Here is a 12,476-nt window from a genome sequence, read left to right on the forward strand (position 1 = left end):
TGGGTGATTATAAAGGTGCTCTACAGGTGTCTCCAAAGGTACTTGTTGGGTTGGCGTATTTCGAGATTAGGATTTGTCACTCCAATTGTCGGAGAGGTATCTCTGGGCCCACTCGGTAATGCACATCACTTAAGCCTTGCAAGCATTGCAACTAATGAGTTAGTTGCGGGATGATGTATTACGGAACGAGTAAATAGACTTTCCGGTAACGAGATTGAACTAGGTATTGAGATACCGACGATCGAATCTCGGACAAGTAACATACCGATGACAAAGGGAACAACGTATGTTGTTATGCGGTTTGACCGATAAAGATCTTCATAGAATATGTGGGAGCCAATATGAGCATCCAGGTTCCTCTATTGGTTATTGACCGGAGACGTGTCTCGGTCATGTCTACATAGTTCTCGAACCCGTAGGGTCCGCACGCTTAAAGTTTGATGACAGTTATATTATGAGTTTATGTGTTTTGATGTACCGAAGATAGTTCGGAGTCCCGGATGTGATCACGGACATGACGAGGAGTATCGAAATGGTCGAGACATGAAGATTGATATATTGGACGACTATATTCGGACACCGGAATGGTTCCGGGGGTTATCGGATATATACCGGAGTACCGGAAGGTTACCGGAATCCCCCGGGGGTTTAATGGGCCTACATGGGCCTTAGTGGAGAAGAGGAGGGGCGGCTAGGGCAGGCCGCGCGCCCCTCCCCCTCTAGTCCGAATTGGACAAGGAGGGGGCGGCGCCCCCCTTTCCTTCCTCTCTCCCTCCTCCTTCCCCCTTCTCCTAATCCAACAAGGAAGGGAGGGAGGAGTAGGACTCCTCCTGGCACGCCCCCTCCTGGCCGGCCGTCTGTCCCCCCTTGCTCCTTTATATACGGGGGCAGGGGCACCCCATAGACAACAATTGATCTCTTGATCTCTTAGCTGTGTGCGGTGCCCCCTCCACCATAGTCCACCTCGATAATATCGTAGTGGTGCTTAGGCGAAGCCCTGCGTCGGTAGAACATCATCATCGTCACCACGATGTCGTGCTGACGGAACTCTCCCTCAAAGCTCGGCTGGATCGGAGTACGAGGGACGTCATCGTGCTGAATGTGTGCTGAACTCGGAGGTGTCATACGTTCGGTACTTGGATCGGTCGGATCGTGAAGACGTGCGACTACATCAACCGCGTTCTGCTAACGCTTCCGCTTTCGGTCTACGAGGGTACGTGGACACACTCTCCCCTCTCGTTGCTATGCATCATCATGATCTTGCGTGTGCGTAGGATTTTTTTTGAAATTACTACGTTCTCCAACACTTTGGAGCCCCGGTTCTAAGCCGTAAAGCATGGCGTATTGAACTATCGTGTAGTCATCATTTCTTGTCTGCCAGACATTCATAGTGTCTAGATTTGCGGGAGCGAGTGGCTCACCTAACGGTGCATCAAAGACATAAGCCTTTTGTGCAGCAGTGAGGATAGTCCTCATATTACCGACCCAGTCTGCATAGTCTTTTAACTTTTCTTTTTCTAGGAACGCATTAAAATTCAGGCTAGCTACAGTGTGAGCCATTGATCTACAACATAAATTTGTAATGATAATTGGTTCAGTTAATCAAAATACTAGTGAACTCCCACTTAAATCAACATCCCTTAAGTTGTGTAAGTGTTACATGATCCAAATCAACTAACCCATATCCGATCACCATTTCAGATGGGATGGTCATCAATGATGAACATCTCCATATTAATCATATCTACTATATCACTCATGTTCGACCTTTCGGTCCTCCGCATTCCGAGGCCATGTCTGTACATTCTAGGCTCGTCAAGTTTAACCCAACTATTATGCATGTGTAAAACATGATTACATCCGTTGTATGTGAACGAAGAGTCTATCACACCCGGTCATCATGAGGTGCTTCGAAACGACGAACTTTTGCAACGGTGCAGCTGGTTCCCGCGCTACTGCTAGCCATTTTCCCCACGCTACTGCTAGCCATTTTCCTAGTAGCGTAGGGGTGCACATCTGACTAAACAAAAAAAATCCCTGTCGTTCAGACTAACTGACTGAACGGGTTCAAAACATGTAAGCTTTTTTTGATGCAATCTCGTGAAACTCTTTATTAAATTGTGACAATGTTTATAGGGACGAACGTAAGATCACCAGGATGGCGCATCCATACATGACGGCCGGTTCCTAGTGTAAGAGCATGTTTCACTAAATTGTGAGCCTTAATATTCGAGATTCCATACGCATAACTAAAAGGACAAATACTCCCTCGGTCTCAAAGTTGGATTAAAATTAAGACATTTATTGTGTATTTTGAGACGGATGGCGTAATAGATAAACTAGAGTGGTGTAAAATCTCTAAAAGAATGGCACCATAAACCGCTGCACTCCTCCTATATACACTACTCGCAAAAGAAAACACATACTACCCAAAAGAGTCCGTCCAGGGAAGACAAGGCTTTGCGTGGGCTGATGCTTGGTAATATGGCCCAGTCGGCCCATGGTTAATTATCATCATCCATATAAGACGAGAAGAAAGGCGTGGCTCGTTCCATCCCGCCGCCGCCGCCGCGCCTGCTTCGATTCGTCGAGTCCCGTTGCAGGTATTGCTTAATCTTTCCCGGTGGATTCTTCCAGTTTGATGGATTTGTTGTTTGTTCTTGGATTGATTTTGCGTCCTTTTGTCTAGTTGGTCCGGATCCGGAGCCGGAGGAAAGAAGAAGATGAAGGCACGGCAGTTGGTGAACGTGGTGATGCGGAGGTACGGCATGGGCATGGGCAGCAGCCACTATTCGTTCAGCCGCATCAAGCCCGAGGAGCAGCTCTTCTTCCCATCAACCAAGGAGGCGCAAGCATCCAGCACGGGGGAGATGGAGACCATCTCCAGGATGCCCGCGCCCAGCCTGAGCCTCGTACGCTCGGCGGTCCTGGTGGAGAGGCTGGATTTCCTCCCTTTCTACGAGCGCAAGATCCTCTGCGTCGACGCCCAGGGCCGCACCGTCCTATACGACGCCGACGCCGACGCCGACGCCGGCCTCCTCCATCCGCTGCCCTCCCTCAGGGGTCCCAAGGGGCCCAACCCCATCTCCTTCTCCATCCTCGACAGGAAGCCTCTGGACCCGCGGCGGGCCGACGTCCTGTACGTCATGGACAGGTGCCCTCGGCGCTACGACTACTACAGCTTCGAGGCCCTCATGTACAGCGACCCCTCCAACGGCAGGAAAGGCTGGCGGTGGCACCGGCTCCCGCCTCCGCCCGCCTCCGCCAACGGCTGCCACGCGCTCATCGACAAGGACGGCGGCGGCGGCGACCCCATCCTCGTCGTCTCGTCCGCCGACGGCACCCACTGCTTTCACACCTTCACCAACACCTGGTTCGAGGCTGGAGGCGGGAGGCTGCCGTTCGCCGGCCGTGCCCACCGTGTTCCTGAGCTCGACAACCTCTGGTTTGGCATCGCCAGCGCCTGGCCCTCCGACCTTTGCGCCATGGACCTCTACCCCCTCTGCGGCCTACGCCCCGAGGCTCCGCGCCTGGCCTACAGCTGGGGAGACCTTAGCCTGCCGGACGACTGGGAGATGATGGACTGCAGCATGGTGTACCTGGGCGGCGGCAGGTTCTGCGTCGCCAAAATCTTTGAATTCTGCCTCGGCGATGACCGCAAGGGGATGGGTGTCATCTCTGGCTTGGAGGTGGTGCGCCAAGGCGAGCCATCCAAACTCGTCATGGTCAAGCACAAGTCCAAGTTGTACAAGTTTACCAGGGGTGAGATCCAGTGTATCCTCTAGAACAAATGGATTAACAATGCTACTCCCTCCGCTTCCAAAATAGATGACTCAACTTTGTATTAAGTAAGCAGCAGGGGAGCAAACAGTGTCTAGAGGAGTGCTATCTGCTATGTGATGTGAGGGAGTATGATGTCTAAAGTTAGTACAAAGTTGAGTCATCTATTTTGAAACGGAGGGAGTATGATGTAGGGCCTATATTATTACAACTAGTTCACTTGAACAACTTGTACAGAGTAACAGCAGCTGATCCGATGAGCTGGAATTCCCGCTTCAATTGGACTGGAAACAAAGTCATCTGAGATCTACCCATCTATTTACACGATTCGAATCCCGCACAACCCAACTCACCCACCCAATCCATCTAAACAAAAAGCTCGAAAAGAAAAAAGAAAAAAACACTCCTCTGGGTCATCACCCTCACGCGGTGCCCAAACATCCATATCGAGCTCCTCACGCCTTCACACTCAGCGCCCCACCTTGATTCTGCTTTCAGTTTCTGCTTGAGGCCTACAGATCGATGCCTATAAAGATAAATCAACATTTCTGAATGTCAGCAAACAACAAGTACTGCACCATAGTGACAGACAGAAACAAACATATGAAGAATAGCCATCCATACTTGAATTCTAACATGGAAGTGCTCCATCGTTAGCGCTGCTAGGTTACTCAACCTAGCTCTGCGCCATCAAAAAATAATATGTGAAGTAGCAACTGGCATTAACTTGAGACAAGAAAGGTATTAATGGCGAATTGCACAACCAAGGGTCTTGGTGTGCTGCTTCTCATGCCGTTGAAAAATATTTGTTACGATAAACTGTAGGCTTTTATGCAAACAATACAAGTATGCCTAAACAAGCGTCTTTGCTGTGCTGCTTCTCATGCCATTGAATAAAACAGTTGTTACGGAACACTGTAGGCATTTGTACCAACATTAAAAGTATGTAATATGGTGCCTTTATCGGGAAAATAATGTAACATGCTGCAAAGCATTCATACATCAGAACCTAAAGCTGGCAGATGCATGGTAAACTTGGACAAGAAAAGAAAGTGATGAAATATGAGATACTTACCCTCGAAACATGGTCGATTTGAGAACAAATAAACCTAGCCTTCAGCTCCTTAACTTTAGAGCAAATCAGCCATACTATCATTGTTAACACGCCTGTTCCAGGAAGTTCATTGTGTTACTTACAGTTGAACATTGATAAAGCTGCCAGCTGCTAGAGGGACTCTTCAAAATAGCGCTGATATTCACACAACAGAATTTCCAGACATAAAGGTATTTGTTTATCTCTAATTTCAAATTGACACTTGTGCTGTATTTTTTTTTCCTATCCTCTATATTGAGCTAATCCATGCTATCATGTTATTAGTGTGTATTGGACTATCTACCTTGCATATACCACAGCAAGCAAAATAACTAGCTTTTAACGATGGAGGAATGTTCCCCATTTAAAGACCTAACAAACATTGCTGGCGATGGGACTTCAGGCTCCACGAGTATTTGCCCATGATAGTAAGAAAGGACCGATCGGTAAAGAAGGATGGTATGCCCTAATGTCAGATGAGAAGAAAGCTAGCGAATCCCGACATCAAAAGAAAGCTGCAGCAGCTCGGAGTGTTAATGTCAATGAACCACCATCATCTTCTTTGCTAGGGTCTGTTGACCCTACCCCTTTATGTAACAAAACATATCAACAAATGGTAATTCGACACACATGTTTTTCCTTTTACTCCTAGGTAGCGTCCCTCGAGTGCTCACATGTCTAACATGGTTGGCTATTGTGCACAGGTGATAACACAAGTGGAGCTGCAAACCCCACTCCTGTTGATGCACCGTTGCCACAAAATCGTAAAGGAAAGAGTGGTCAAGGATGGCATGCCCGGCTTTCTGACGAGAAGAAAGCAGCATGCCTGGAGAAGCTGCGAATATCCTGCCAACATTGCTGACAATGGGCCTTCAGGCTCCACTAGTCTCTCTAGGTCGCATGGGCATGAATTTAGGGGTTGGCATGTAAAAGTTAAAGATTACAGTCATATGAAGTTGGAACAGCAAACTGTATCATACATATAAGAAGGAACTGAGCACAATTAGTATACATGCTGCTGTGAACTGCTGCAGTCTAAGAACATGGTTAGACAAAGAAGCAAACAACTCATATGGTAGGAGCCACTAATATTGATCTAAAGGATACACTGGATGCCTGCATAGCTGACACAGGACTTGTGTTTGATCATCTGTAGTTGGTCTGTTTCATCATGCACTACCTCCACACCGGTCATGACAGCAGCCTGATTGTCACTCTTGGTCCTGCCCTCGTCCCCAATGTCGAAAACTTTGTTGACGCAAAACCTGCCGGCTCCCAGGTAGAGCAGGCAGCCCCTTGTTTGCACCCAGCCCTGAGGCGGGTCGAGGACTTGCCACTCACGTAGCATCCTGGGAGCCCCGCCGTCGAGGCTGGAGAGGTCCGACGCGCACAGGTTGTTGGGGCTGCCGTCAGCCATGCCGAACCAGAGGTTGCCAAGCTCAGGGACATGCTCGGCCCGGCCGTAGAAGGGCAGCGCCCAGCGGCCAGCCTTACTCCACTGGCGGCTAGCCGTGTCGAAGCAGTAGGTCCCGATGGGGCTGCGCCCGGAGGAGGATATGCAGATGGTGGAGCCTGCATTGAGCAGCGTGTAGGAGTGGATAGCGGTGCAGTCGTAGGCCGGGTCGTTGACATAGGGCGGCGGCGGGAGCCGGCTCCACTCCCAGCAGTTGTTCTCGCCGTAGGCGAGGGACTCGAAGCTGCAGGAGCTGCGGCCGGTGGGGAACCTGTCCATGACGTACAGAGCCACGGCGACGCTGGTGTCGGGGGCGGCGCTGCCGACGCGAGCGATGGTGAACGAGATGGGGCTGTCCCCCTTGGGCTCGCCGAGGCTGGGGGCAGGCTGGACGCAGCCAGAGCTCGCGTCGCAGAGGATGGTGTGGCCTGCCGAGTCCACGGAGAGGATCTCGCTGCCGCCGCCCCGCCCGTACAAGGGCAGGAAATCGAGCCGCATGTCGTCCAGGCGGTACGCCTCGAGCCTGAGATTGGGCTTGGGCATCCTCGACAGGGCCGGAATCTTCTTCCTGGGCGGCGCCGCGGTTCGCGCTTCCTCTACGGATGCGTAGAAGAGCTTCTCCGCGGGCTTGATGCGGCTCACCGAGTAGGTGGTGCCTGTGCGCATCACCACGTTCACCAACTGCCGCGCCGCCCTCATTTACCTGCCCTCTCGCAGGAAAGAATCAGATTCTTTCTGATACGAGGTTGTAACAAGATCTCTAGAGAGAAGGAGAAAAATCCAACAGGAAAGATTAAATTTTGGGAGCAGCAATACCTGCAGCAGGGGAGGACTCGACGAATCGAAACGAGCGCGGCTACTGCGGCGGCGGCGGAGAATTGGAATGAAACAACGATGGGATGGGATATAGGTCTTGCCCCCTTTCATCTGATCTTAAATGGATCAAACAGATGGGTAGACAATGGGCCGACTGGGCCGCATTACCACGAAAATTCATAAAACCAAGCCATGATGATTCCACTATGTTTCATTTTCCCAGAATGTGTCCTAATTTTTTGCCTAATTCTTTCCAGAGATGATTGATTCAACCTCTGATAGAAAAGATAGACCTTAGTTCTATGTCATCTCTTCAACAAGTTTAGTAGTAAGCATAACAACCCCTGTTGTTCCGATGAAGAGAAGAACCTATAATTAGCTTTTCAGGAAACGAACAATTTCAATGAAATCTTTCAATTTCTCATTTTATTATGTTCAACTTTATGCATTCCTCTATCCGTATAGTACATTGAATATACAAAAATGGCTATAACAGAGTTTCTGTTATTCGTATTAACAACCACTCTAGGGAGAATGTTTTTTATGTGGTGCTAATGATTTAATAACTATCCTTGTAGCTCCAAAATGTTTCAGTTTATGTTCCTCTGGATATACCAAGAAAGAACTATGGTCTAATGAGGCTACTATGAAATTTTTACACATGGGTGGGCAAGCTCTTCTATTCTGGTTCATGGTTTCTCTTGGTTGTATGGTTCACCCGGGTGGTTGGGGGGGGATCGAGCTTCAAGAAATTGTGAGTGGTCTTATCAATACACAAAATGTATAACTCCCCAGGAATTTCAGTTGCGCTTATATCCATCATTGTAGGACTTGGGTTCAAGCTTTCCTCAATCCCTTTTCGTCAATGGACTCCTGATGTCTACGAAGGAGTGTGGTTCGCTCGACAAATTCTTGCCTCTATATCTATCTCTGAGGTGTTTGGGTTTACAAAACTCCATAGACATGCAGAAGAGAAATGTTATCCCCACTCCGACCCAGATATAACTTTTACCAAAAGTTTACTGTGATCATGTTGTTTAAATAACAATTAAGGTGAAGCAGGGTAAGGAACAACGGATCTCTTTATGATGAACAGATCCATTTCGTAAGTTCGTTATGAAGGGTAGTTCTTGCAAAGAATCGAACTAATGACGTATACAATGCTTGAATTATCGATGTGATGCTACATAGTAGGTTCTCATCCTTCAGAGACTACGAGTGTAATAGGAGCATCCGTTGACAAAAGGATCGCCCTAAGATGACTATCTCATGGCTATTGGGAACGAATCAAATCAGATGCTTCTATTTCTCAGCCTTTCTGGCTTGCTCCTACAGAACCAAGGTCGAAATGATTGAAAAAGTCAGTCATTCACAACCACCGATGAAGGATTCCTCGAAAAGTTAAGGATTGGTAGTGCTTTTTTGAAAAAGAATGGATTCGGCCTTATACATACGCGAGGAAGGTAATCAAAAAAGAGAGAATACGACTTCTTTTTTATCACTTAGGAGCCGTGCGAGATGAAAGTCGCATGCACGGTTTTGTATGAGAGAAAGAAGCGAGGAATCTTCATTTCGACTTTGACTCACCCACTCCAATCGTTGCTTTTCTTTCTATTACTTCGATACTAGTTGCTTCAGCTTCGACTCTGGAAACCGAAAAAGAAAACCGTAGGAAAAAAATCACATGTCATCTATTGTATTGGACGGGCCAAGTAGCGTGTGCGTTCATAAGGGTGACTGTATGCGCATATGTATGAGCTCTTGCGTCTGTATTGTGTTCAAAAAAATGTAGGGGCGTGCTAGAGGTAAGACCTACTACCTCTCGAAACGGGCGAAAAAAATGAAAGAAACAACTTCATGAAGGAAGATGAGAAGAGAAGAAAACACTTCGCTAAGGGAATGGGCCAAGGTCAAAGACCGAATAGAACATGAGATATCGATATCCCGTTCTTTTTTATATGTAGCCCTTTCTTTTTTGTGTCCTTCTTGGCGCTTTTGCACCAAGCACTTCGCCAAGGAAAATGCTATGCGCCACTCTTTGCGTCGAAGTGTCGATGGTTCGCACAGGGTTGCGCGAGCGAACGATGCATTGGGCTGGCCCAATTGTTAGCGAAGTTTTCTTTTTCGTAGATTATTTCTACCGGTTTTGGAAACCTTCTAGAAGGTTCCTGAACCGTTTTTTTCTTCTGATTTCTACTTCTGGTGTTTTTTGGTTTTTCTTTTTATTTTTTTCGTTTTTGTTTCCTTTTTTATTTTTTCTTTCTTTTTTCTTTTTTCTTTTTTTCTATTTCTTTTATTTTTTGTGCTTCTATTTATTGTTTTTTCTTTTCCTCTTTATTTTGTTCAAAATTTTAAAATATTGTTCAAAATTTCAAAAAGTGTTGTCTTTTTCTAAATTTGTTCACATTTTCAAAAACAAATCAGGAATTTAAAAAGTGTTTTCTTTTTCAAAATTTGTTCACATTTTTCAAAAAATGTTCAGTAATTTAAAAAAATGTTTTAATTTTTCAAACAAGTGTTCACAATTTCAGAAAATGTTTGTATTCTCAAAATTTTGTTCACAATTTCAAATATGTTCACCTTGTATAAATGTTCTCATTTAGAAAAACTGTTCAGAAATTTTAAAAAATATTCATGTTCTCATTTTTTCAGGAGTTTCCAAAAAATTTCCAGTTCAAAAATTGTTCAAAAATTTAAAGAGATGTTAAGTGTTTTCAAAATTTGCTCAGGAGTTTCATATTCGCCTTTCCAAGTTTGATTTCGGAATTTCAAAGCATGTTCCCTTTTTTTAAAATAATCATTTTTGTAAATTGTTGTGTTTCAAAAAAAAATCATCATTTTCAAAAGTGGTCCTGTTTTAAAAATATCATCATTATAAAAAAGAAATCACAATTTTAAGGAAATGTTTACATTTTCCCCGAAAATGTTTTCATATGTGAATGCGGCTTTGAGTTCTGATAACATTCGCGCTATCTACAATGAGTTAGACCTGTCTAGTCTAGTGGCGAGCCGAACTCACCTGGAATCCGAGGTCGTGAGCTCGAATCCTCGCGCCGTCTCTTCTTATTACATCTTTTTTAAGTGAAGCATGCGTGGTCTACTGATGGGTCAGCCCAGTTGAGGCACCAGTGTTCGTCGCTCCAAATATTTGCCGCAAAATGCGGCAAATAGGAACTTCATGAAGACCCTAATATTTTGCAGTTGACACCCTCGAGTTTTCATTTTCTTACAAGCAAGACCCTAATATTTTGCATCCGACCGCATTTGTAGCTTACAGGTGTAGCTAGTCGGGTAGGTCGTGAGCTCAAATCCTCGCACCGTCTCTTCTTTTTACATCTTTTTTAAGTGAAGCGCGCGTGGTCTACTGATGGGTCCGCCCAGTTGAGGCACCATTGTTCGTCGCTCCAAATATTTGCCGAAAAATGCGGCAAATAGGAACTTCATGAAGACCCTAATATTTTGCAGCTGACACCCTCGAGTTTTCATTTTCTTACAAGCAAGACCCTAATATTTTGCATCCGACCGCATTTGTAGCTTACAGGTGTAGCTAGTCGGGTCATGTGTTGCACGGGATATGTGATGTGTGACCGACTGCATTATTGCGCCGAAAGCCTGTTGTGTACTAGGTACATGTGTAGTCCAAACAACTTAGATGTGATTACCCATTTTTGGCCATGGGAAGATATCTGATGATACGACTCCGTAAATGTCCCTATGATCCAGGTCACTTTGCTGCGTTCAATCTGTACTGTGGGAGTTTACATCATCAAGACATATAGGAACTAAAACAAAAAAGCACTTGTCTGCAACAAAGAGAAAAGTGCACTTGTCCAGCTGACATGCTATGTAGTCATGCTCACGCTGCGCTGGATCCACGATAGAGAAATTGAGCTTTAAGATAAAGCAGACAAATGGAGACAAGTCAGCATCATACACAGTAGGTACATGGTCAAGTTGCAGCGAACAAAATTTCTCGGTTTTTGTAACTCACCCACATGATCATACCCTTCTCGTTGAAGCAATGAACTCATGTGTCCATGGTTAGAAAATTAAACTCAATTGCGTAGTGGAACACCTCCCTGATCATCTCACCAGTCAGTTGTATCATCCAGTCGCTCTCAGCCATGGTGGCGGTGGTCGCTCCAGCTCCTCAACCGTGAATGAATAGTTAAGTCAGGATTACGGGCTTGGCCCATTTATATACTAGGGGGCATATGCCCCCCTCCTCCATCGCCAGAGCTATTTGTCACATTAAGCGATCGCTCAGACTAGTCTCGCGTCGAGAGTTTCTCTGGTCGGCTGAACCATTATTGCACTGGAAAAATAGAGGGGAAAAGGGGGGATCAACAGGGATCGATACCTGGTCGTCACGGCTAATTTTTTTAAATAATACATTTTAAATTAAATTTCAGAAATATTACATCGTAATTTTTTTTAAATAATACCTAGTCGGCCCACTGCTGGCCGATTAGCCCGCAGTCTGCTACGATCCGATCGTTTTGCTCTCGCTGAAGGAATTTTGCTATCGCCTACAAATCGGGTCGGCCCATCGCGCGTACACTAAAGGAAAAGTGAACTGAAAAGGGGGGCAATATGGGGATTGATCCCTAGTCTCCATGGCAATCACCAGCACAGCTAACCACCCCACCAGCTTCCAGTTATTGGTTAGAAAAGAGATCGCGACCAACTAGAGGTGACTGAGCTGGTCTTCTCCATTATTTCTTTCTTTTTTTATTTTATTTGTTTATTTTTTTCTTCTCCGGTTTTTTCATTCTTTCTTTCTTCTCAGAATTATTTCATTATTTTGTTTCTTCTTTTCCTTCTACATATTCTTTTTTTTGTTTCTCATTCTACATTCTTATATACATGATCAACTATTTTTTCAAATAGTTGTTCAAAATTCTTTTTTCCTCTCCGATTTGTTTTTCATTCTACATTCTTATAACATGTTAAACATTTTTTCAAATACTTGTTCAAATTTTTTAAAATACTTGTTTAACATTTTCTGAATACTTGTTCAACATTTTTAAAATATTTGTTCAACATTTTATATATATGATCAACATTTTTACAAATACTTGTTCAACATTTTTATAGACATGATCAATATTTTTTCAAATACTTGTTCAACATTTTTTGCAAATGCTTGATTAACATTTTTATATACATGATCAACATTTTCTAAAATACTTCTTCAACATCTTTCAAATAGCTATTCAACAGTTTTCAAATATTTGTTCAACATTTTTCAAATACTTATTCAACATTTTTTTCAAATGCTTGATTAACATTTTCATATGCATGATCGACATTTTTTAAAATACTTCTTCAACA

At 45.0% G+C, this 12,476-nt stretch overlaps 2 protein-coding genes across 2 annotated transcripts; one reads left to right on the plus strand and one right to left on the minus strand.

Annotated features, from left to right (window-relative positions):
* The first annotated feature begins 1,579 nt into the window (after positions 1–1,579).
* On the plus strand, positions 1,580–4,382 carry LOC109759446 (uncharacterized). Its single transcript, XM_020318270.4, has 2 exons — positions 1,580–2,603; positions 2,690–4,382. The coding sequence occupies exon 2, from the start codon at positions 2,724–2,726 to the stop codon at positions 3,783–3,785; it is 1,062 nt and encodes a 353-aa protein (XP_020173859.1). The 5' UTR covers positions 1,580–2,603; positions 2,690–2,723; the 3' UTR covers positions 3,786–4,382.
* A 1,418-nt stretch (positions 4,383–5,800) lies between these two features.
* Positions 5,801–7,223, minus strand: LOC109759429 (uncharacterized). Its single transcript, XM_020318250.3, has 2 exons — positions 7,143–7,223; positions 5,801–7,029 (listed from the first exon to the last, which is right to left on the minus strand). The coding sequence occupies exon 2, from the start codon at positions 7,023–7,025 to the stop codon at positions 5,970–5,972; it is 1,056 nt and encodes a 351-aa protein (XP_020173839.1). The 5' UTR covers positions 7,026–7,029; positions 7,143–7,223; the 3' UTR covers positions 5,801–5,969.
* Positions 7,224–12,476: the final 5,253 nt, after the last annotated feature.

The sequence above is a fragment of the Aegilops tauschii genome, chromosome 4 (assembly GCF_002575655.3).
Source record: "Aegilops tauschii subsp. strangulata cultivar AL8/78 chromosome 4, Aet v6.0, whole genome shotgun sequence".
NCBI classification, from domain to species: domain Eukaryota; kingdom Viridiplantae; phylum Streptophyta; class Magnoliopsida; order Poales; family Poaceae; genus Aegilops; species Aegilops tauschii.